This window comes from Andrographis paniculata, unplaced genomic scaffold (assembly GCF_009805555.1).
Source record: "Andrographis paniculata isolate CXL003 unplaced genomic scaffold, ASM980555v1 Contig60END, whole genome shotgun sequence".
NCBI lineage: Eukaryota > Viridiplantae > Streptophyta > Magnoliopsida > Lamiales > Acanthaceae > Andrographis > Andrographis paniculata.
Genome location: NW_026137596.1, coordinates 1491028 through 1516401, shown reverse-complemented (window position 1 = coordinate 1516401; position 25374 = coordinate 1491028). Strand labels below are relative to the sequence as shown.

Below are 25374 nucleotides of genomic sequence, written 5' to 3'. Positions count from 1 at the left end.
ATATGCACAAATATTTTGCTTTAGAGATACTGATATGCTTAGAGAAAAAAAAAAAAGGGATATACTGTAAGAGTAAGGCTAAAGCAAATGCTGAATTATATGCAAATGTTTTTTTAAATATATATATATATATGAAATGATGTATAGTTCACAGCAAAACTTGCAATAAAATATCATGTACTGAGGGGACTATGTAGAAAAGGCTTCTGAGCACTACAGAAATTCTATGGCTTGAAGAAATATAAATAAATCCGCATGGTATTATTTTGTGCATAAATTAATTATTACTAATCAACTTTTTATTCTTCCTGATGTTCCTTGAATTGTATCCCAACCAAATGTCCAAAATATGAAAAATAGACGACATAGACGCTTTATGGTATTCAAGAGTACGGTATTCATAAAGATTATTTGCATGATCTTATACTACATGAGGAAGTTGAACCTTTTTGTAAACTAGAAATTATTTCAAAAGTATGAGTTCGAGCATATTATATATATATATGTGTGTGTGTGTGTAAATTAAATGTCTTCGCTTCTTAGAATTATGGCATTTTTGAATTCCAATCTTGGTTAGTTGAAATAATTCCTTCCCTACTACATCATGCATTGTAGATTAGTTGCCAATATCCAATCTTAAGACTCGTCCATAGAATAATATGATAGTTATACTATATCATTTCATTTCATTCCATAATTCAGAACAGTTGTTACTGATCATTAAGAAACCCTTGACTGCTGCTACTGCATATCTTCACTTTGCATACTTTTTATTGGCATCACATGGCCACATTATAATACACAAGCAGTTGATCCGAACCAATCTCACAATGAAAATGGCTGCATATGTATGGAATCACTTGATAAGAATACAATGCATGCACGAGTTAGAATAACACATCCTTTATGATTGCTGGCTGGCTGATTTAACTAACTCTAACCCTAATCCTATTTTAATTTGTTTGGGCTCTTTTTCTTGTTACCCTCAAAATGTGTAGTCCATGTTTAAATGTGAGTGAAGAAAACAAGACTAGGCACCCTGGACAGGAAGGCGTTGACAATGACACAGCACTCTCAAGTGAGTTTGACAAGGTACACAAGATGCTTCAATGGCTCTGATCAATCTTTGGTGAGTTAGACCGTTGACTCTGTCTTGATTTGCTTGCTTTTGCTTTGTGTGTGTGTGTGTGTGTGTGTGTTAATGGAGATATATATATATATATATATATACATATTTGAAGTAAAAATAGGTGTAGGACTATAAGAAAGAAAACCTATGAATTGTTCAATTGTGTGTTTGTTAGCACCACTTTATACTTTTAAACTAAGACAGAGACACACGCACACACACACACACACAGAGGACACTTAGTCCACATGTTAAGGTGCAAGAAACAACGACTTTGAGGCTGTCTTGACTTGAGATTTCTTCATTTCTTTATACAAGTAAATATGTTTGATTGCTTCCCAGAAAATTCTTCACTTTTTAAAAATTGGCACATACAATACTTCTAGACTGAATATACACTCACTTTTTCCTCCATTTAAATATAAATAGGATAGAATTTAAACAGTATGTCAGTAGACTAATTTGGTCAAGATTTTGTGGATCTTCTCTCTTTTTCTCTCTGTCTGTCTATATATATATTTATATTCATTTATTCAAATTGTAAGAAATGGGCACAAATTGGAAGTGGAATTAGAGTAGTGGATTACCCGTGCAGGAGAGACCTAAAAAGACTAGCGGCGCGACACAGAAAGCGCGTTTTAGAATCCCCAAAAAGTATTTATGAATTAAAATCGCATTTTCAGTATTTCTATTCTACATTACAGCTGGACGTGGTCGTCGGTTACACTAAAAAAAAAAAATTAGTAACCGCCTTCATAAATTTTTTAGTCGTTATTTTTATGAAAGTAAATTTATAAAATTAAGTGATTATAATATATTCACAATTATATATAGATATATTTTATGCGATTTTTATTGAAGTATATATAGGTATAGGTCTATACAAATGAGCATTCTTATAAATTAACATTATTGAATTGATAAGTAACTAATTAATGTTATATAGTTGTAGTCTGTAGAAGCCTAATTTTAGTTTCATATTTTTCAAATTTTTGAATTAAAAATGTATCTGGTGAATTATTAAATAGAAATTAAATAAATTATTAAACCCTAAAGGGCCTAAACACACGTATGTATGCATGTGTAGTCATTTTTTTTATGCTAGTATAATCTTTTTCTGAAAAAAAAAAAAAAAAAAAAAAAAAAAAAAAAGCATTAAAAATAAAAGGAGACAGCCGACAATGGCTTTATTTGCCCTTCTTACACTACGTAGAAAAAAGCACGAAGCAAATTTCATTTATTTAATATTAAAATATGATATATTTAATATTTATATTTATCCAAAGACAGATGTAGACATGATTTTGTTATCTTTATATTTACGTTGATTTTTATATAAATTTTGGAAGGGTAGGAATGTCAATCCAGTCAGGTATGTCACAGTTTCGTGTAAACCCCATATTCAATATAATACTATAAATTAAAATTAATTAGCGATATATATGTAACAGCTGATTTAATTAATTAGCTTTAAATTAGTATTTAATTTTCGTTACTATTTACTACTATTATATATATAGTGAGTCCTCTGCTTCAGTAGGCACATGTGCAAGATTAAATAAGGAAAGGACACGTGTCACGGAAGATCCGTACAGGACATCGTACCGTCGGCGGAGATCTGAACACCAATCGGACGGTCGGAGGTGACGGTGCGTTTATACGCATTTTTTATTCTTAAATATGTTTCATTAATTTATTTTATTTTATTTTTCGGTGTCATTTTTCTATTTTATTTTATTTTTCTGTGTCATATATTCTATATATTCTTTTTATAACATTTCGAAACATTTGTTATTTATAAATATAATATCCATCTCAAAATATAAATAATAATATAATAATATTGAAAGGTGTTTTAAGTGTAATTTGGTGACTGATAAAATAGCTTATAAAAATAAAATCAAATGTAATGCTATTTTTTTATTATTAAAAATTGATGTGTTCGTTTAAATAAAAACATATTTTATTTTGAATATTTAACAAAATAATTATAATAATATAAATTGTAAGGAGAATAATTAATTAAATAATAGTCCTACTAGGTGACAGTAGTTGTGAGACAGGACTGGGTTAGGATAGGCTGCCTTTTGTTTTTATTACCTCATCAGTCGAGAACAAAATTTTATTATAAAAATATTATTATGTGGTCAAATCTAATTAATATTTTTTTGGGGGAGTTACGTGGAAATTTCTCCCATGGAAACTTCACACACACACACTGTCATTATCACACCAACTATGCCATTTAATACAATATACTATTCAAATTAAATCCACCTACCCTCGCACATATCCAATAAATAAACTTTCTATGCCCCTAATTATTAAATTAAAAGAGCAAAAAATTAATATATATATAATTTACAAATATAAATAAATAATTAATATAGCACAATAAAATGTTATGTCTTTGTATTATTCTCAAAACAATAATCTTATTTTCATAAATAATCATAACATTATAAAATTACTCTTACTTTTTCATTATTATTACATAATTGTCAATATTTTTTACACTATCACACTCACAAAGGCAAACCAAAATGTTTACCTGTATTTTTTACCATTATCAATGTAATATCAGTATTTCTTAAATCTAATGTCAAACACAACCATATCACTATAAAACTACCCTTATTTTTTCAATTTTTATTACACAATTGTCACTACTTTCTACACTAATACACTTACAATGGCAAAAAAGTCTTTTATCTATATTTTTTTTACTAACTACTAATATAATATGTATTCAACTCAATTAAAACTATAGTTTTGAGACAAATAAAACATATGATATTATATAATATATTAATTAAGCAAATCGAACAAATAAATTTTATAAATATTTTAAGATGTGTCTTAAATTATAATAACAACAAATATATTGGGACGTGGAGTATATAATAATAAGATAGATAATCAATAGCTTCATTAAATGTTATACAGTTACAAGTTAATTTATATTTTGAATGTAATATTGCTTAAAATTTTAAATTATATGTGTGTATATATATATATATATATATGATATGAATAGCGATATTAAAATAATACAATTCATCAGTTCTAATACAATAGTCTTGTTCACTATTTTTTTTTTTATCTCAAAACAATAGTCATATTTTCATAAATAATCATACCAGGGCAAAAAATCTTTTATCAATATTTTTTACGAGTTACCAATATAATATCAAATATTCCTTAAATTTTGTATCTAACTCAATTAACACAATATTTACGATAAAATATACTATTCAAATAATAAAATTTAAAAATATACGATTAAAGAAATGCACCTAAGTAAACATACTTAATAGAGTAAACTCATAGAACAGACTTTGTATTTCAAAATTAAATAAATAAACAAATGAAAAGAAAATCGAATTTATTTGACCTAACTCGTTTAAATGCTCTATTCCAAATCTTACAATTGACTACGCAATTGAAATTTTGGAAAAATTACATGGAAAGAGCACAACGCTATTTTGGAAGTTTTAGAATAAATATTTGTGCAATAATAAATGCAGCTAGCGTGGACTGATTTATTTAATTATTATTATTTATTTTTTTATGCATCAGCTAATGATGTAATCAGAGTTAGTCAAAAATTTTAAAAACACACAGAACTATAATAATAATAATTAACAACTTCTCAATTACATTTTGACTCAAGGATTATTAAATCCAAATCAAATATCTATTGGGTCAGCAATTACATAAAAATTTATTCATTTAGAAAGAATATTTTTCCAAGTTTTAAAAATTATAAATATAATATATATTGAATCTTGATAAAAAAAAAAAAAAAAATAATAATAATAATAATAATACCAAGTCATCATGTTGAATTTTTTGTAAATAAAAGTAAAAACTTTTTAACAAAATTCAATTCCAAGAGCTTTCTTCTCTCTATATCTCTCTCCTCCACATGTATGTGTGTGTATATATATATATACACTGGCATAGAAGCAAACAATGGAGGAAGAAATCTGCATAGCAGTGTGAGAGTGGTGAGGTTCATAGACAAGAATCAAGAAACCTTTGAATTAGTCTTTTGTTGATAATTGTATTCTGCGCACCTCTGAATCCGTCGTCTTAATCTGATTCCGAGATTTCTTCTCCTTGTTTCTGCCAGTTCCAAAATTTACTGCATTCAGGTCAATTTCATTTCCAGCAGAAACTTTTTTTTTTATTGCTATTTTCCTCGCATTATTTCATCTACTGTGCTATCCTCTTTTGTCTGCATTAATGTTGGAAATTGGAATGGATTGGCCTTTAAATTTATTGTTTTTGTTATTAGAGACAGTGATAGGTGTTGTTCAGATTGGTGCACTGTATGTGTTCGATGTATTTCCTGAACCTAATTTGATTCCATGATTTCGTGAACTTTGAAGTTCGGAATAGCGATGGATCTGTGATGTTGTTTCATTTGATGTTCTTACAAGCTTAGCTTTGAAATTGAAGTATTTCTATATATTTCTTGGTGTGCAGCTCTCGGATACTGTTTTTCTGTCCATTTCAAATATTGTATGGGGGTATCTTTTTCGTGCCCGCTCTCTATTTGCTTTGATCTTGAGAATGGATTTGAATCGATCAAACAAGGGGACGTCGAAGAACACAGTGCTGTTGTCCGGTCCACTAGTTTCAAGGGTAAAGATACCGAACCCCTGACTCCAAATTCTTTATGCCATGAGAAGTTTTGGGGGGAAGGATCTATTAGGTGCAGAACAAGAAGAACTGCTGGGAGAATTGCTGAATTTCCAGGTGATGATAAATTTAGGCATCAAGAATCACCAGTGTTGCTGTCTAGATCAGGCAGTTCTGCGGCAATGGCCGTGCATTCCCCTGTCTTGGATCAGTGTAGCCCCAAACATGAAGCTGCTATTAAGTTGCAGAAGGTATACAAAAGCTTCCGGACCCGAAGAAAATTGGCGGACTGCGCAGTTCTCATCGAGCAGAGTTGGTGGAAGTTGCTGGATTTTGCTGAGCTCAAGCATAGCTCCATATCCTTTTTCGATATTGAGAAACATGAGACAGCCATTTCACGATGGTCAAGAGCACGAACACGAGCAGCGAAGGTAGGCTTTAATCAAAAGCATTTTGTGTTTCTACAAATATTTGTTTGCAGAATCTTGGGCCTCTGAATGGAAATTATGTTTATCACATATGTTGTAGGTTGGAAAAGGTTTGTCAAAGAACAGCAAAGCACAAAAACTTGCTCTGCAACATTGGCTTGAAGCTGTAAGAATTCGTTTCTTCTACTCGCACTTTAAGGATGTGTCTGCTTTCAATCGTGATAAAAAATACTGATTGCATTGATTGATTGTGTTGCACAGATTGATCCACGTCACCGTTACGGGCACAATCTACATTTCTATTACATGAATTGGTTGGATTCTCAGAGTAAAGAGCCCTTCTTCTACTGGTAATGATCGATAAAACCTCAAACATTTTTACTCAACTCAGAAGTTATCCATTTCATGATGCTAATCAAACAGTGTTAATCGGGTGCAGGCTCGACATTGGAGAAGGGAAGGAAGTAAATATTGTGGAGAAGTGTCCGCGTCCAAAGCTTCAACAACAGTGCATCAAGTATCTTGGTCCGGTGCGGCGACCTTTCTCCCATATACTTTTAAGGTTCAATTTTATGGTTGATCCATCTGTCTATGGAATTCAGATATTGACGAACGTAAGCTCTTTTACGCTTTCAGATGGAGAGAAAGGCTTATGAAGTTGGTGTTGAGGACGGAAAGCTCTTCTACAAGAGAACGGGGCAACTTTTGGACACCCCCGACGAACCAAAAGGTTCAAAATGGATTTTTGTCCTCAGCACCTCTAGGGCCTTATATGTTGGGAAGAAAAACAAGGGGTTGTTCCAGCACTCGAGCTTCCTGGCTGGAGGAGCTACAATGGCTGCCGGGAGGATCGTAGCTGAAAATGGTGTCTTGAAGGTATTCTTTCTTTCTGTACGTTATCATGCTAACATTCCGCATAATCTTTTCTGAGATTTCTTCTGTGTGGATGTCATCAACAGGCAGTTTGGCCTCACAGCGGACATTATCGGCCGACGCCCGAAAACTTTCAGGACTTCATATCATTCCTTAGGGACAACAGTGTGGATATCACTCATGTGAAGGTACTACTTACTGCATAATAGCATCCTCAAGTTTCATGGTTCTATCATCTATCTGTTAAAATTGTTTTCTGAATTCAATGCTCAATTATCACCAGTTTGAATCAAACGACGACGAGGAAGAAAAGTCAGTCGGAAAGCACTTGAGAAGCAACTCCTCTGAAGATGACTCGAATCTAAAAAATCATGCGGAGACAGAAGAAAACGACACTGAAGATTCCAGTTCGAAGAAGGTATATTCAAGAGAAGAAACGATCGCTGCCAGGATCGAGATTCCCACCAAGTTACGGACACCATACACCTTCAGTAACCTGACTGCACTTCAGCTGCCGAGCAAGGATGACTTGCTAGAGAGGTTGAAGAGCGAAAAGGAGCAATCCGAGTTAACAGAACAGAACATGTCCGAAGAACAGCATGAAGATAGCTATGAGACTATTTCAGAAGACTCCATTTTGCAGAGAATAAACTCACACAAAGGAATGAAGTCCTACCAATTGGGGAAGCAATTATCGTGCAAATGGAGCACCGGAGCTGGACCTAGAATTGGCTGCTTGAGAGATTACCCGTCAAGACTTCAATCTCATGCACTGGAGCAAGTAAATCTATCTCCACGAAGCAAACATCGCTTGAAATTAGACTCTCCTGCTCGCGCATCGACTCCCAGTGGCAGCAATCTTTCAGGCCAGTCTTCACTAGTTAACAAACGTACTAAGTCCAGCTTCTGAACCCCTGTGAGGCATAGCTGATCACTATTCTTTAATTGCTTCATTCCTTTTTTTGTCGATAGGAAAGAATTACTTACTGCGCCACACTAGTTCATCGATATTCCTTTCTTCTTTCATTACATATTGTGGCTATGACTATGTATACTCATGAAAAAGTTCGAATCAATGTGTTATTTCTCTTCTGCCTCTCTCTTTTACGACTGGCGAATGTGTTTATTCGATCTTCTTGGACTAATGCTCTGAGTTTCAGGGACAATGAGCTCCTGTAATCAATCTATACTTATATGCAGCAGGGGATATTCTATTCGGACAAGCTCTGGTGATGCGGCCTGTCATCGACTAGTCGACAACAAAAGCTTCAAGGTATGATCCAGTCCTCATTCATTACTTGTTTTTTAAGTATAACCATTTCCTTACAGTCAATTTGTGCCTTTGACAAGCATCACTTGCATGAGTTTCTCGCACAAGATTTTTCTTGCCTACCTTCCCCATTGCATTTTTCTCACACTATTGCTCTGATTCATTCCCAAACACATGAAATTTTCCATAGAAATTCCTACTCACTGCAATCTAACAGATCTCTTTTAACCTTGATCAAGTTTTGCATATTAAGACGGGCAATCTAGCCTGATTCCATGTAATAGGTTGTCCTGTGCTGTGATCCAGATCAGATCTAGAAACAAGGCTGTTTCTTGGAAGGACTAATCATATCGAAATCCATCATTTATAATATGCCAACATGGTTAGATTTGCAGGGACAAATTTGCTGGACTGAAGCCCTTGGATTGATTTGAATGAAAAAGGTATTTATGGAATACTTGTCTATTAGTTCTTTATTTTATTTTATTAAATGAAAGAAACATCTGACCCTGCCGACAGTGGTGACAGGAAATCGACTGACCCACTTTTGTTAGCCAATATTTAGAAGGGAAAAAAAAAAGAAAGAAAGAAAAAAGTTTACACTCCCACCATTGCTGTTGCTTCAAGTTAAATCATTTTTCTTCATTTACAGGTACAGTTCCATTCTTCTTGCAACAAAAACTTCTTGCTTTGTGTGCTGTTCTTCTCTCAATCTAAAATAAAATAAAACTGTTTCTTTTCTGTTTCCCAAGATCCAATCTCGTGTCTGGTGAGTAGTTTCGTTTTAATTAGATTGAATTTCTTTCTTGATCTCAACGGCTGAGATTCATTAATCCCGTGCTCACTCATCTTCAGATTTAGGGTTCATGAGATGCTGATCTGAATTTACAGGCGATGAAAGAAGTGAATCCAACAGACCCGATTGGGCAGAACGCCATTAAGCTCATAAGCAATGTCTGCTTCTCTGTGTTCGTCCTGTCAGTGCTGATTCTCAGCGTCGTAGCCATTACATATCAACCCCCTGATCCATGGGAGTCTGCCAGGGCACTCACCAAGGTCTTCACCGACGTCGAAAACGCCACTTTTCAGGCCGACACTTCCGTCCTCAAAACCGGCGAGGACATCGCCCTGCCGCCCCTTCCTCCACCGCCTGCCGCCGCGCCGGCGCCGGCGCCGACAGCTGAGTTTAGTACTGCAGGAAAGTCCGAGGATGATGTTTCGATGAAATCAGGCTGCCAGAATGGATCGCCGGTGAATTGCTCCGATCCTAAAGTTCTTACAGCAATCAAGAGGTTTAACTCGAAGTTCTTTAAGGCCATTGTGTTCTTGGAGTATCAAAAACCGGTGAACGGATCGAGGAGCGACGAATGCGACGTCGCCTGGCGATTCAGGAACAAGAAGGAGCGGTCGTGGCGGCGGTACAGGGACTTCCGGCGATTCACTGTTGGTTTTAAGGATGATTGTAGCTACAAGGTGATCCGCGCTGGCAGATGGCATTCCGGCGTCAATGCGCGTCCTCCTCGGATTCGATCGAATGCAACGAGGAAGGGTCCGAGGGCAAAGATTGTCCCCGGAATTAAGGACAACGAGATCAACGATACGGTGCCGGAGTTGGGACCGGACTTTCGGAAGGGACGGTATTTGTACTACTCGAGAGGCGGCGATCATTGTAAAGGGATGAATCAGTATCTGTGGAGCTTCTTGTGCGCGCTCGGTGAGGCGCGGTTCTTGAACCGAACGTTCGTGATGGACTTGCGCATTTGCTTGTCGTCAACATACACGAAGAGCGGGAAGAATGAGGACTCGAAGGATTTCCGATTCTACTTCGACTTCGAGCATTTGAAGGAGACGTCACCAATCGTCGAGGAGCGCGAGTTCTTGAACGATTGGAAGAAATGGGACGGGAGCCATCGTCGTTCGAAGGCGACGGTGAGGAAAGTCAAAGGCTACAAAGTGTCGCCGATGGATCTGCGGAAGGACAAGAGCACTGTGATATGGCGACAATTCGACGACCCCCTCGAGTCGAACAATTATTGGTACCGGGTCTGCGAGGGCGCGGCGGGGAATTATGTCGAGCGGCCGTGGCGGGCGCTGTGGAAGTCGAAGAGGTTGATGAACATCGTCACCGCGGTAAGCGGGAGCATGGATTGGGATTTCGACGCCGTCCACGTCGTCCGGGGATGGAAAGCGGAGGACAAGAAGAAATGGCCGAATTTGGACGTCGACACGTCTCCGATGGCGTTGGTCGAGAAGCTCCGGTCGAGGGTCGGGGCGTGGCGAAACTTGTACGTGGCGACGAACGAGGAGTTTTCGGGACATTTCGACAAGTTACGGTCGCATTACAAGGTGCATTTGCTCGACGATTATCGGGAGCTGTGGGGGAACACGAGCGAATGGTACAACGAGACGACGGCGCTCAATATGGGCCGGGCCGTGGAGTTCGACGGCTACATGAGAGTCGCCGTCGACACCGAGGTTTTGTATCGGGCCAAGAAACGGGTCGAGACGTTCTATGATCTTACAAGGGATTGTAAGGATGGGATCAACACTTGTTGATGGATTAATGAAGTTCGAAAATTGTCGATCCGTAGAACAACGCTGTTAAAGCCATACAGGCAACCTCAACGAAGTTAAACCATAATGAATACGAAGGAATGGTCGAGAAAATGTAGTAAAGGGGGTTAGTAGTTAGTACATTCATTTAATTTGACACGTTTATTTTTTTTTTTGGCTATAAATTTTTAATTTTTTTGTTTATGTAATTATTTATTTTTAACGCATATTATATATTCCATTTGTCCCATAAGACTTATAGGTTTCATTTTTCATTTTTTTGTCTATCCTAAAATAAAATAAGAGTACAAATTTTTTAATTATCTAACATAATAAATAATACTAATATTAAAAAATATCCATGCACAAAATATATGTGTTTTTATGGTTAATGACACGTTACAATGTATTCCCTCTGTCCAAAACATCGTGCAATATTTGTATTTGACACGAGAATTTAAGTGAGAAGTATTAAGTACGGTAATTTAAGATAATTTAAATATTAAGTGATGTGATTGGAGAAATAAATGATTATTTGTTTTTTTATTTGAGCGATGCGATAGGATAAAATGAAGTGTATATTAATATTAATATATGTATATAAATATTATTAATTATTTTTAAATTTAAAAATGTTGCAGCGAGTTTGAAAAAAAAAAATATTTGGGACGGATGAGTATTTATTTAGTCAATTTTTATTTCTTCTTAATGATTAAGGGGAATATTATCGGAATGATTTGTTGTATTTATGTATGTTTATTGGAGAGCATTATTTAAACGTTTTTTTGTGTGTATATTATACATAAAGTTTTATGTTGGAAATAAGGATAATATTGTAATTTCCTTGTTATATTTAAAAGAATTGTGTTTTAAATTTTACTTAAATAATATTTAAAGTGTATAATTATATTTAAAAAATAATAATAAATTATGTGGGACGGAACTATAAATAGTGAAAAAATTAAGTGAAACAAAAAGCGTATTATCAATAAACATAATAAGATGCATATAATTTTATTGTATCCTTACATTTATATAGTCAAAATATTTTTATTGATACACATAATAATATTCACAATGAGTGTAAATTTCTTTATTACATAATAAGACGTGTGCAATCTTATTGTATCCTTACATCTATATAATCGAATTATCTTTAATACACATAATAATATGCATCACAAAATAATATTACGAAAACATTTTAAATTACCTTATTTTAATATAAATAAATGTATCCTATACAAAATAAAAACACACATCACTAAAAAAATATATATATAGCAAAAAATAATACTCCCTCCGTCCCATATAATATGGGTGTATTACTGTAGACAATGAAATTTAGGTAAATTATAATTAGTAAGTAATTAAGAAGTGTATTAGTAGAAATAATTATTATTGAGTAAAAATGATTATAGATTAAGATTAAGTAAATAGTTTAATTAAAAGTAAGAAAATTATAAAATTTAAAATTTAAAATGCGATTAAAGTGCATAATTATATTTTCAAAAATAGAAATGACAAGTTATGTGGGACGGACGAAAATAGAAAATAGGGATAAATTATGTGGGACGGAGGGAGTAAAAAAAAAATGAACCGCGTCCCATGTCCACCATGCACTGCAAAAAAATAATATATTTGTAACGGAATTTCGTCCCTAAAGTTCACGTAGCTAACATAATTCCATTACTAATTTCGTTTCTAATGTCATTAATAACAGAAAAAATAGATTTAGAGACAAAAAAATTTTGTTACAAAAAATAATTTTTTCTTGTAGTGATGTGAGAGTTTTCCGTCATGTTTTACACCCAAATGTTGCGGTCGAGGTCACGAGTACACTTGGCCAGAGCTCGTCGGCAAAAATATCGACGAAGCTCAGGTCATAATTGCTCGGGATAATCCTCTCGTCACTGATGTTCCGATTCCAAAGGTCACTATAAGATCGAAGACGTATGTTGCGCAACTGTGTTTGGCTTTGGCACGACCCGAAGGACAAGATGGTCATTTCAACGCCTACCGTCGGATGAATCGAAAGAGATTTAAATGAAGAGCTCGACATTTATGTCTAAATAAAAGCTCAATAAAATCGAAAAATAACATAGCTTTTATTGGCTCTTTGTTTATTAATTCAATTAGTTGTACTTTTATTGTTACTAATGTTATTTTATAAAAATTGCATTTACTAGATGGCATGTGAAATTAGATTAAAAATTAAATACCAATTTTAAATAATACTCCATCTGTTCCACTTCTCATGTCCACCTTTCCATTTTTGTCTGCTCAGCTTATTTTGTCATTTTTTTTTTAAAAAAAAATTATACCCTTTAATCTTATTTTTAAAAATTTAATTTATAATTTTTTAAATTTTAATTATACTAATTAGTTATCTTCATCTTAATCTATAATTATTTTTATTATACGATAATTATTTTCACTAATACATTTTTAATTATTTACTAATTATACATCTCTTAAATTTTCTTATCTATAGTAAACCAGACAAAATATCCGAAACGAAAGGAGTATTATGAAGTAGTTTTGAGAATGTATAAAGAAATTTAAATGTATGGATATGTTATCGCAGTTATAAGAAATATGATAGTAGAACTATTATATATATCTTGAAATAAATTAAAAATCAAATTAAAATTATCATTCTTAAAATAACCCAATTGTATATTATTAGCAAGTGATATAATAAACGGTTTTAATTTACTTATTATTATAATAATAAAATCACCAATTTACTTATTATTATTATTATTTTGTGCTCACCCTTTACTCTTAATAATAATATAAGGGTTTTAGGTTATAATTACTCCGTCCCCAATAAAGAAAAAATAAAAAAAATTACATCATAGATTAAAATCTATGCTCAAATCAAATACATACATTCTTATATATTTCCTCTGTCCCGAATATTTTGTCCGTGTTACTATAGACACGGAAATTGAGGAGGGATATAATTAGTAAATAATTAAAAATATATTAGTTAAAATAATTATGGTATAATAAGAATAATTATAGATTAAAATTAAGATAATTGATTAGTATAATTAAAATTAAAAAAATTATAAATTAAATTTTCAAAAATAAAAGTAAAGTATATAAGTGAGACGGACAAAAATAAAGAAATTGACATGAGAAGTGAGACGGGGAGTAATATAAAAGTATAATTTATAAAATATTTTAAAAAATATACACTAAATAAATTGAAAAAGGCGGATTCCTCTTTTTGCTCCTAAACCTAAGGGATATTGGAAAAGCTCATATTGTTCTTAACAATAAATATCTTTCAAATTCAGAGGGTTATTAAAAAAAAATATTTAATTTACTATATATTTTACTGTTTATCCAAACATTATATAGTCATAATTTAATCTATACAGAAAGTTTGTTTTTTCACTATTTTTTTTTTAAAAAAATATATATTTTTAAAAAATTAATATATGACACACATTTATTATTTACAAGATATTAAGTTCTGTCGGTGGTAATCACTACTGATACTTGAGTCATAAAAAAAATTATCTAATATAAATAAAAATATTTATTTTTTAGGAGATAAATAAAAATAAAATGATTTTGAATGATAAATGTTATATATTATATAATTAATTAAATTAATTTATATTTATTAAATATATTTTGATTTTAGTATATTTTATTCAAAATAGAAAAATATTACTCCCTCCGTCACAATATCATAGTCTTATTTATAATTTTTATCCGTCCAAAAATAGTAGTTTTATTTTCATAAATAACTATATCACCATAAAACTACCTCTACTTTTTTATTTTTATTACATAATTATCACTGCTTTTTACACTAATACGTTCATAAGGACACAAAAGTCTTTTACTTATATATTTTTTTCTAATTACCAATGTAATATCAATGTTTCTTAAATCTCATGTCCAACCCAAAACTGTAGTTTTGAAACGTAGTATAGGTAACCGCACAACAAACTATCAATTATTATATGATAGAATAAATATATTTTTTTACTGTTTATTTTGACAATTTGATTTCGTCCCGGATAATTTGACAATGTAGATACGAGAATTTAGGAGGGGTATAATTAGTAAATAATTAAAAATATATTAGTGAAAATAATTATTATATAATAAAAATAATTATAAATTAAGATTAAAATAATTGATTAGTATAATTAAAATTAAAAAAATTAAAAATATAAATTTTTTAAAAATAAGATTAAAGTGTATAATTATTTTCCAAAAAATAAAAACGACAAAATAAATGAGACGAACGGAAATAAAAATGTGAACGTGAGAAATGAGACGGAGGGAATATATTCTTATTTAATCATTACTATAAATCTATTACAATTAATCAGTAGTAATATTGCCTAATAAACTCCACTTATTTCCTTTAATTAAACGAAAATCACTTAAAAAAGAGGAAAAAATCATTTTGGTGTCCATTGTCACATTATTCAACTTTTTTGACTAAATCTCTTTCACATATATTTATAAATTTTGTTCACATCATAAAGAAAAATAGTTTAGGAAACTAAATTATACTTCCGTCCCAAATACTATGTCCACGATGTCGTTTTTGTCCGTCCGACATACTATGTCACTTTTCTTTATTGGAAAATGATTACACACTTTAATCTCATTTTAAATTTTTTAATTTAATTTAATTTTTAATTTTAATTAAACTAATTAGTTATCTTAATTTTAATTTATAATTATTTATATTATAGGATAATTATTTTCACTAATATATTCTTAATTATCTACTAATTACACATCTCCTAAAATACAGTATCTGTAGCACACGGTATCTGAGACAAAGAGGAAGTAGTTCTTAAAAAACTTTCCATAAAAAGAAAAAAAAAAAGAAAAAGAAAAAAACTAATAAAAAATATTAATTAATATTTTCAACACTTACCTTATACTAAATACAATCAGTAACTTAATAATGAAGATTAAAATATAATTAAATAAATTTAATTAAAACATCATTATTATCATCACTATTATTTTAATTCTTTATTTTCTTCATTATACAACTTTCTGTTTAAATAATTTGGCCTCTTAATAATTAGCATAAAAAAATAAACTTATTTTAATTAATTAACAATAAAATAAAAATAATAATATTGCCAGCAGTGTCACAGCTAATCACGATGATTTATATAATATATAATAAAAGGCTATGGGCGCCAATTAATTATATCATTTCACAAAGACCTCTTTATTTTCCCTCCTCCAAGAGGTTGTACCTTATGCATCAGATGGTTGTACATTCCTCCTAGAACAGTTACCCTGCAGTTTCCCTAATTGGTTTCTCGCTCTACTGTTTCTCTCTCTCTCCTCTGTGTGTGGGTATATATATCGACACCCCAAATTGCGTGTTTGTATGTGTGAGAGGGTGGAATAGAGGGAGAGCGCGCCGCACCATCACGGAAATCATAAACCCTAGTGCAGAATTCGGGTGACTCAGTGATGGCCGCCGAGTCAACTCAGTTCCAGCAAGCACAGCTGGCGGCGATTCTGGGGCCGGACCCGGCGCCGTTCGAAACCCTAATATCGCATTTGATGTCGACTGCCAACGACCAGCGTTCGCAGGCGGAGGGGATATTCAACTTGCTCAAGCAGAACGATCCGAACTCGCTGGCGCTGAAACTTGGGCATCTCATATCGTCATCCGTTCATCTGGAGGCGCGGGCGATGGCGACCATTCTTCTCAGGAAGCAACTGACTAGGGATGATTCGTTCATCTGGCCACAGCTTACCGAATCGACGCGGTCCGCTGTGAAGAATATTCTTTTATCGGCAATCCAGAGCGAGGAAACGAAATCTGTGATTAAAAAGCTATGCGATACTATTTCGGAGCTCGCCTCCTCGCTCCTGCCGGAGAATCAGTGGCCGGATATTTTGCCTTTCATGTTTCAATGCGTAACCTCCAGTTCCCCTAAATTGCAGGAAGCGGCTTTTCTGATTTTCTCTCAATTGGCTCAATATATAGGAGAAACGCTGGTTCCTTATATCAAGGATTTGCATTCGGTGTTTCTGAATGTATTGAATAATTCCACAAATCCGGATGTGAAGATTGCCGCTTTGAGTGCGGTTATTAATTTTATTCAGTGCCTGTCGAGCTCTAATGATCGTGATAGGTTCCAGGATTTATTGCCATCGATGATGAGGACTTTGACGGAGGCCCTGAATTCAGGGCAGGAGGCAACAGCGCAGGAAGCTTTGGAGTTGATGATAGAGCTGGCAGGGACAGAGCCCAGGTTTTTACGAAGGCAGATTGTGGATGTTGTGGGGGCTATGTTGCAGATTGCCGAGGCTGAGAGGTTGGAGGAAGGAACTCGGCATTTGGCTATTGAATTTGTCATCACACTTGCAGAAGCACGTGAGAGAGCACCGGGGATGATGCGGAAGCTGCCACAGTTCATCAGCAGGCTATTTGCTATCTTGATGAAGATGCTTTTAGATGTGGAGGATGATCCTGCTTGGCATAGTGCAGAGACGAAGGACGAAGATGCAGGAGAGACGAGTAATTACAGTGTTGGCCAGGAGTGCCTGGATAGGCTTGCAATCTCCCTTGGTGGGAACACCATAGTGCCAGTGGCATCTGAGCAGTTGCCGGCGTATCTGTCTGCTCCTGAGTGGCAGAAGCATCATGCAGCCCTCATTGCCCTTGCACAAATTGCCGAGGGTTGCTCAAAGGTATAATTGTCGTCTAGTTTCTAGTTATGGCAATCCCTTTTTATGACTATATAGATAATTTATTGTCCTTGTTTTTATTGTTTGTTAAAATATAGTTGATAAGCAATACCTCGTACTTAACTCACTGGCACAAAAGGTTTTAACATGTTATAAGGATGCTTATTAAGATAGTAACTGCATTTGGAAATTGCATTCCAAGTGGGTTGCTTCTTGTAAGATTCGAATCTTGTTTATGCTTCGCTTAAATGCCCTATCACTTTATTTCAGAATTCATTTCATCCTGAAAATTACATACTAAAACTTAATGCTATGGCGATGTTTTTGGAAACTTTTTCTTTGTCCTTGAATGGTGGTTGGTGATGCCGTGATTTTTGTTGAATAACCTTACTGTTTCTTTTAACGGAGTTTGTTAGAAAGTTGTCGCTACTATGTTGTTTTAAGTTTGGAAAGGCATTGAATTTGCCGGCATCTGATAATTATTTATTGGTTGATATTGACAAAGCTCCGTTTACCAATTTTCTGTTTCAGGTTATGATTAAGAATTTAGAGCACGTGGTGAGCATGGTTTTGAATTCCTTTCAACATCCTCATCCTCGTGTCAGATGGGCAGCTATAAATGCTATTGGTCAGCTTTCAACTGATTTGGGCCCAGATTTGCAAGTTCAGTACCATCAACAAGTGTTGCCGGCTCTAGCTGCAGCTATGGATGATATCCAGAATCCTCGAGTGCAGGTTTGAATTCTGATTTTCCTCATTAAAAATTCTTAACGTGATAAATACTGATCGAGAGGCAATGAAACATTGCTATGTTAAAGAAACTCAAGAGACTACTGTTGCTAAAATGAAGAGAAATGAAAGAATGAAACACAAAATGAACCTTCATACTGGCTGATGCATTAGAGAAAGAAACAAGTAATTTTAGGAAAGGGGAATCTTAATTAAATATTTGAGTTGGGGAATGGGGCTGATTGGGGGCTCACAAATACATTGAGAGGCAATGACTTTCTTCTATATCATGTCATTAGCCTTGGTTTCATTGATTTCCTACCGTGTTTTTTCATTTTTGTTTATTGCTTATATATTTTTCTGTTTGTTTATTTATGATGGGGTTTTCTCTTTAGCGTGTGGTGCTCCAGAATGTATTTTCTTTGTTATATCTCTTAGTATTTTTGTTTGTTTCTTTTCTTTTCTTCTTGTCAGGCACATGCAGCTTCTGCTGTACTCAACTTCAGCGAAAACTGCACCCCCGAAATTTTGACACCTTACTTAGATGGGATAGTGCATAAACTGCTTCTGTTATTGCAGGTAAAAATACTTGAGAATTAGATAAATACAGTGAGAAGTGAGAGTTTGTCTATTCTGCGGTATATTCTGAATTGTTTGTGTGGATATATTGCAGAACTCCAAACAAATGGTGCAGGAGGGTGCCTTAACTGCTTTAGCTTCTGTTGCCGATTCATCTCAGGTTTGCCAGTTGTACAGTTTCTTTAAGATTGATATATATATATATTGCTGCTATATGTATGTGCACTTAACACTGATATGGTTTTATTACAGGAACATTTCCAGAAATATTATGATGCGGTAATGCCCTACTTGAAAGCTATCTTGGTGAATGCAACAGATAAGTCCAACCGCATGCTACGGGCGAAAGCAATGGAATGTATCAGTTTAGTTGGGATGGCAGTAGGAAAGGATAAATTTAAGGAGGATGCTAAGCAGGTGATATGTTAGAGTTTCAGATGTCCACTTCGTGAAAATACCTTTTCTGCATAATTTCAACAACTTTCATTCTTACTGCACACAAACAGCATGTTGAATGTTATTGATTATAACTGCACCACAGTGATCTTGTTCAGGTTAACTTTTACCTGCAATAGAAACTTGACTTATGATGCTAGTCATTATTTGTTACTAACTTTTTTGTTTTTCTTGCTTTAATTTAAGGTCATGGAAGTGCTTATGTCCTTGCAAGGATCACAGATGGAGACTGATGATCCTACTACTAGCTACATGTTACAAGTATATTCTGGTCCCTGAAATTGAAGATTTGTAATGCCTTTGCCTTTGTAAATCCAAGTTTTAATATATCTACATTACACTGTAGGCGTGGGCAAGGCTTTGCAAGTGCTTGGGCCAGGATTTTTTGCCTTACATGAATGTGGTCATGCCTCCTTTGCTTCAATCTGCTCAGCTGAAGCCTGATGTGACAATCACATCTGCTGATTCAGATGTTGAAATTGATGATTCTGATGATGAAAGGTTTTGTCATTCTTCTTTTTTTCCTCCATGATTGTTTTTACTGTTTCAATATTTTTTTATTGGACTAAAGTGTAATTACATATACTGCTAGCCACCGACTTGATAAAGATCTGCTTTTGAATCTTTTTGATCGTGAAAAAAGTAATTAAGTGTGGTCTTAAATATTTTCCTTGCCTGTGATAGCGTAGTAGACTCTTAGGATCTTATTCCTGTAGAAATAATGTTGGCCATTCCCTGATTTCTTCTGTTTCCATACACAGTTTTATCTACTCTCATGTTAGCCCTTGTTACTTACTTGATTGATGAGTATGCTGCCTATATTCTGCTGCAAGGCCTCTAATTTTTCTGAAATAAATATTTGAATGTCTTTTCTGTTAGTACATTGTTCCATACTTTTGCATGTTTGCCTAATTTTTATGGCATTATGATTTGTGAAGGCATGCTATATGTATTTATTAATTTTTCTGAAAGTTCTTTTGTATTATTAGTGGCATTCTATTTTCTTGCATATATGCACTAAATCTTGTTTATTGTTTGGAACCCTCTGTGTTCATGTTTTTATTATTATATATGGATGGGCGTGGGGCTTATAGATGTGTTATCTTTACCTTTGCACATTTTTAACTGGTGCTTTTTATCCATATGGCTTTTCTTATTGCATGATCCTCGAAGTACAAGAATACCGGAATAAATTTCTTTCTTATTGAATAATGATTGTATTTCTATTGTGCTGCAGTATGGAAACCATCACTCTTGGTGATAAAAGGATTGGGATTAAGACCAGTGTTCTTGAAGAAAAGGCCACTGCATGCAACATGCTATGTTGCTATGCTGATGAGCTGAAGGAAGGTTTCTACCCATGGATTGATCAGGTTGATAGAAATACATTGCCATTTCTTTGTACTTTTGATTGTTGGTTTTCTTGATCCCTCAATTATTGAAATTGGTGTAGGTTGCCCCAACACTGGTTCCCCTTTTGAAATTTTATTTCCATGAAGAAGTGAGGAGAGCTGCTGTTTCAGGTAATATATGTCTTGTTTGGTACTTCTATAAATTTTATGCAAGCATCTCAGTTGGTTGATTTTGATGAAAAATCATTATTCTCAATATGTAAATCATAGATTTTGATCGTATCATGTGGTTTGAAACTACTCCCCAATTGTAATTAGAAATAGGAAGATCTGCCATCATATTTGTAATTTTGTATGCTGAAAATTCCTAAACTTGAGGCCCCAAGATTCACCCACAGCAATAGTTGAGATTGGCTTTTAGATGCTAGATCTTTCTGATCAGAGTATACTTGATTGCAAATAGAAGGATTGCTTAGTGTACTTCGTTATTGTGTGGGGTTTATTTTCTGCATTGATGGGGAGGATTCTGAATGGACAGCTACCCCTTTATATGTAACCAATCATTCTGGAAACACTTGCATCCGAGAAAGAGATCTACCCAGGATGATAAATGAGATGTTTCTTTCTTTCTTTCTTTTTTTTTTTTTTTTTGACTGTCTTAAAATTATTTGTCTTTTCTCCCCAAAGAATTTCCATAATAGATAAGTCTGTCTTGTTTTTCTCAAGCCATGCCGGAGCTATTGCGGTCTGCAAAATTGGCTGTGGAGAAAGGGATTGCTCAGGGACGTAATGAGACATATGTAAAGCAGTTGTCCGACTATGTTGTTCCTGCTTTAGTGGAAGCTTTACACAAGGTCTGATTTCAGTTAAAATATCCCCTAAAAATGTAGTTTTGATTTAATTGCTTTGTATTAGACAGTATATATGACGAATATTCATTCCTTACAGGAGCCTGATATTGAGATAATTGCCAGCATGTTGGATGCACTTAATGAATGCTTGCAGGTAAGTCATTTTTCTTCTAAACAAAATATAACTTCTGTCTGTTGCTCAACACTGTTTATGTTGCAAGCACTCAGTATTTATTTATTTTTTCAGTTTTTGGTTTTTGTCATGCTTTGGACACATTTTAGTTAATGTAATTAGTCAAATGTTCAGCTAATTGTATGCAATGATTAGAGATCAGATATGCGAAGCGTATTATGGCTTAATTTCACGCACACACATATTTATTCTGAACTCAATCTCCTAATTGTGTCAGAGTGAAGGAATGAAGGTACTAATATATACCTAATTTGTGGTTTTACTGCTCTATAATATGCTATTTACGGTTTTGCACAGTTAGCGTAAGTGGGAGAATTCTTGAATAGTGAATTGACTTGGTGAAATTTGTCTCCTGCAATTCCAAGGCTTAGTGTGTAATATACATATAAGTATTATCTGCATCTCTAGAAGCAGTAGATATCTTCCCATTAAATATGATGGACTGATCGACAAGTGAACTTGGGCTTGAATGTTCAGATTGAAAAATTTATTTTCAACGCACTCTAAAATTTATTTACATCTGATAGCCATGGTATTGAAATCTGCTCTAAACCCCATTAATTACTTTTACCTTAGTATTTGGTATGCAAGAACTTTTAACCTGATTGTAATGCGTTTTTCCTGCTTATTTTTATCATATTCCTCTTTTAGCTTATGCACTAGCAAACTCCAATCTGCACTATAGTTCTTCCCATTCAATATTCGTTTCGTCTTCTCAGGTGTCTGGTCAGCTTCTCGATGAGAGTCAGGTGAGGAGCATAGTTGATGAGATAAAACAGGTGATTACTGCAAGCTCAAGTAGGAAACGAGAGAGAGCTGAAAGGACCAAGGCTGAAGATTTTGATGCTGAAGAGGGAGAATTGCTTAAAGAAGAAAATGAGCAGGAAGAAGAAGTGTTTGACCAAGTTAGTTTTTTGTGTTCTTTACCTGTGAATACAATATATAAATATATTTGAATAGTTGAAAGCTGCTAATTATTGCCATTTTAAATCTAAGAAATGCTATTGAACTTGAGCAGGTGGGTGAGATCTTGGGTACCGTGATCAAAACATTCAAGACCTCTTTCATGCCTTTTTTCGATGAATTGTCATCATACTTGATGCCGATGTGGGTAAGTTTTGTTTTTTCAATTATCCAGCCATTGTTCAGTTAGATGTTTTGGAAGCATCATTTCAAACCTTTTTTTCTTAAAGGTGTAATGTGCGGAATGAGTTTGACAACCGGATTTAACAGTGTTGGAAGTTGATCTCTCTTATTTTTCATTTTCTTCTTGATGACAGTTTCATTTTATTTCAGGGAAAAGATAAGACAGCTGAAGAGAGAAGGATTGCTATTTGCATCTTTGATGATGTTGCAGAGCAATGTCGTGAAGCTGCAGTGAAGTATGTACACACTACCATTAAGAATCCTGGAGTTTATTCCAATTTTGCAGTTCTTAATGCAGTTTCTTTTATGTGAACCAGGTATTATGATACCTATCTTCCTTTCCTCTTGGAGGCATGCAATGATGAGAACCCAGATGTTCGACAGGTTTGTAAATAGTTTGTATGGCATGTAGTTATCACAATCCTCTTTGGGCATTTCTAAGATACCTCTTTCCCACCCCCAGGCTGCTGTCTATGGTCTTGGTGTATGTGCAGAATTTGGTGGTACTGCATTTAAACCACTTGTTGGAGGTAAGATTGTCTTTCACAATGTCGAGGAATATGTGTTTTAAACATTTTATTTTACACCTCATTATCTTTAATTTTGCTCAGAGGCTCTTTCAAGGCTGAATTTTGTTATTGGGCATCCCAACGCCAAGCAGTCAGAAAATGTGATGGCATATGATAATGCGGTTTCAGCTTTGGGAAAGATTTGTCAGTTTCATCGTGACAGTATTGATTCAACTCAGGTATGTTTCTAGGTTGTGTTTCATGGGTTATTACTATAACTTATTTTCCAAAGTGATTAGTTCAGGTAGATTCTGAAAGAGATGGCTACATTTGAACTTCAAACTGATTCCTCATTGCAGGCGCCCAAATGTGTTAAAAAGTTTCAGTTAAATTTGACAAAAGCTTGATGTTTGATTCATTGTGCTAGAATTTGAGTTGAGAATCCATTTCATGTAGACAACACTGCAATTCTTAGATCTAACACGAGTCTCCAATCTGTTTGTACTGACTCATTCTTTTTGTAGAATATGTTATAAGATCTGAAGCAAAATTGAACCTTGCCTTTAACAATTATTTTTGAAAGGTATCATAGATGCTTCTAGGCATAGAAGATGCAAAAGATTCTTAGGCATCATTTTCACCTATAAATTTTATTCTTGGAAAGATTTATTCGATATAAGTGATTATGCTTTTAGAAGACTCAATGATGCATAACTTTGATGTTATCACTTGGAATCCTGGATATTTACTGCTAATTTGCATTGCCCATAGGTGGTTCCTGCCTGGCTAAGTTGCCTACCTCTAAAGGGTGATCTTATTGAAGCAAAAGTTGTTCATGACCAGCTTTGCTCTATGGTTGAGAGGTGGGGATCTATAATTATGAATTTTATAGTTTTTCATTATCCTTTGTACTCACTGTGCTTTCTTCCTTCCAGGTCTGATAGGGAGCTTTTGGGCCCAAACAATCAATATCTTCCTAAAATTGTGTCTGTTTTTGCCGAGGTCAGCTTCTAAAACCGTTTGCAGATCCATATATGTTATTGATACTTAAATCTAAATTATGATTTAAAATAAAATTCACAATAATGTTGTAATGACTGTTATCGATTTTCTCTTGGAAACTTGGACTTTGTTAATGAGGATCCCCGCGAATGGAGATAGTAATTGTTCCATGAACATTTCAATTTCAGGTTCTTTGTGCTGGCAAGGACCTTGCTACAGACCAAACTGCTAGTCGAATGGTTAGTTTATTGAGGCAGCTACAACAGACACTGCCTCCAGCCACCCTTGCCTCTACATTATCATCTTTGCAGCCTCAGCAGCAGCTAGCATTGCAGTCCATTTTGTCATCATAATGCTGATGGTTGAGAAGGACGTCTCATTGATATTGGTGTTGGTTGTGTGCCGTCGATTTTCCCCAATCATACATTTGTTCCTCAATTCTTCCAGTAGAGTCGTCAAAGCATTTATTGGCATATGGTTCATGCAGCACCCTGGTGGTTGTGTCAGTCCGAGTCTAAAAGCATTGTGTGGATAGATATTATAGTTCTGTATAATGTGTATAAAGCATTTCTGGACTGTTATTTCCAGCCAGATGGGAAATGAAATTTTGGGTGGGGGTGGGGGTGGGGGGATGGTTGTTTTGTTTTGTGGGAGTTAAGAGGGCCCTGAAGGTTGGGGTTTTCTGTGATATTTGGGGTTTGCCAGAGAGGCAATACCTGTTGCAGTTTTGATCCAGTATGTGCTCTTTTACAGCACAAGGATTTGGACATAAATGTATTTCTTGTCAGTTTTGATAAGTGGTTAACATTGCGTTGAACGATGGGTTTCAAATATCTCAACTGTGTTAACTTATGATACTGTTTTTTAGCATGTGGATTTGCCCATTCTTGATTGTGCTTCTTTCTACGTTACAGTCATTTATGTATGGTGTATCGGTGAATGGTTTTTCCCA

General features: G+C 34.2%; 3 protein-coding genes across 6 annotated transcripts; all 3 read left to right on the top strand.

The window, feature by feature from the left end:
* The first annotated feature begins 50 nt into the window (after nt 1-50).
* LOC127259384 (IQ domain-containing protein IQM2-like) lies at nt 51-8175 on the top strand. Its single transcript, XM_051286691.1, has 9 exons — nt 51-1129; nt 2667-2778; nt 5621-6207; nt 6305-6370; nt 6466-6554; nt 6644-6734; nt 6841-7080; nt 7164-7265; nt 7361-8175. The coding sequence occupies exons 3-9, from the start codon at nt 5659-5661 to the stop codon at nt 7985-7987; spliced, it is 1764 nt and encodes a 587-aa protein (XP_051142648.1). The 5' UTR covers nt 51-1129; nt 2667-2778; nt 5621-5658; the 3' UTR covers nt 7988-8175.
* A 134-nt stretch (nt 8176-8309) lies between these two features.
* On the top strand, nt 8310-11156 carry LOC127259385 (uncharacterized). Of its 4 annotated transcripts, none has more exons than XM_051286695.1 (3): nt 8310-8790; nt 8867-8999; nt 9239-11156. In XM_051286695.1, the coding sequence occupies exon 3, from the start codon at nt 9242-9244 to the stop codon at nt 10901-10903; it is 1662 nt and encodes a 553-aa protein (XP_051142652.1). In that variant the 5' UTR covers nt 8310-8790; nt 8867-8999; nt 9239-9241; the 3' UTR covers nt 10904-11156. The 4 variants fall into 4 exon arrangements, with proteins under 4 accessions (XP_051142652.1, XP_051142650.1, XP_051142649.1 ...); XM_051286693.1 differs by having other exon boundaries at nt 9203-11156; XM_051286692.1 differs by having other exon boundaries at nt 8867-9116; nt 9203-11156.
* A 5051-nt stretch (nt 11157-16207) lies between these two features.
* LOC127260022 (uncharacterized) lies at nt 16208-25242 on the top strand. The gene is made up of 20 exons (XM_051287654.1): nt 16208-17608; nt 18137-18340; nt 18809-18913; nt 19008-19073; nt 19166-19330; nt 19556-19630; nt 19716-19870; nt 20607-20742; nt 20823-20892; nt 21448-21575; nt 21670-21726; nt 22485-22670; nt 22784-22876; nt 23062-23147; nt 23229-23295; nt 23375-23441; nt 23523-23659; nt 24192-24283; nt 24356-24422; nt 24611-25242. Exons 1-20 carry the CDS (start codon nt 16379-16381, stop codon nt 24773-24775), a joined length of 3351 nt encoding a protein of 1116 aa, XP_051143611.1. The 5' UTR covers nt 16208-16378; the 3' UTR covers nt 24776-25242.
* The last annotated feature ends 132 nt before the right edge of the window (nt 25243-25374 follow it).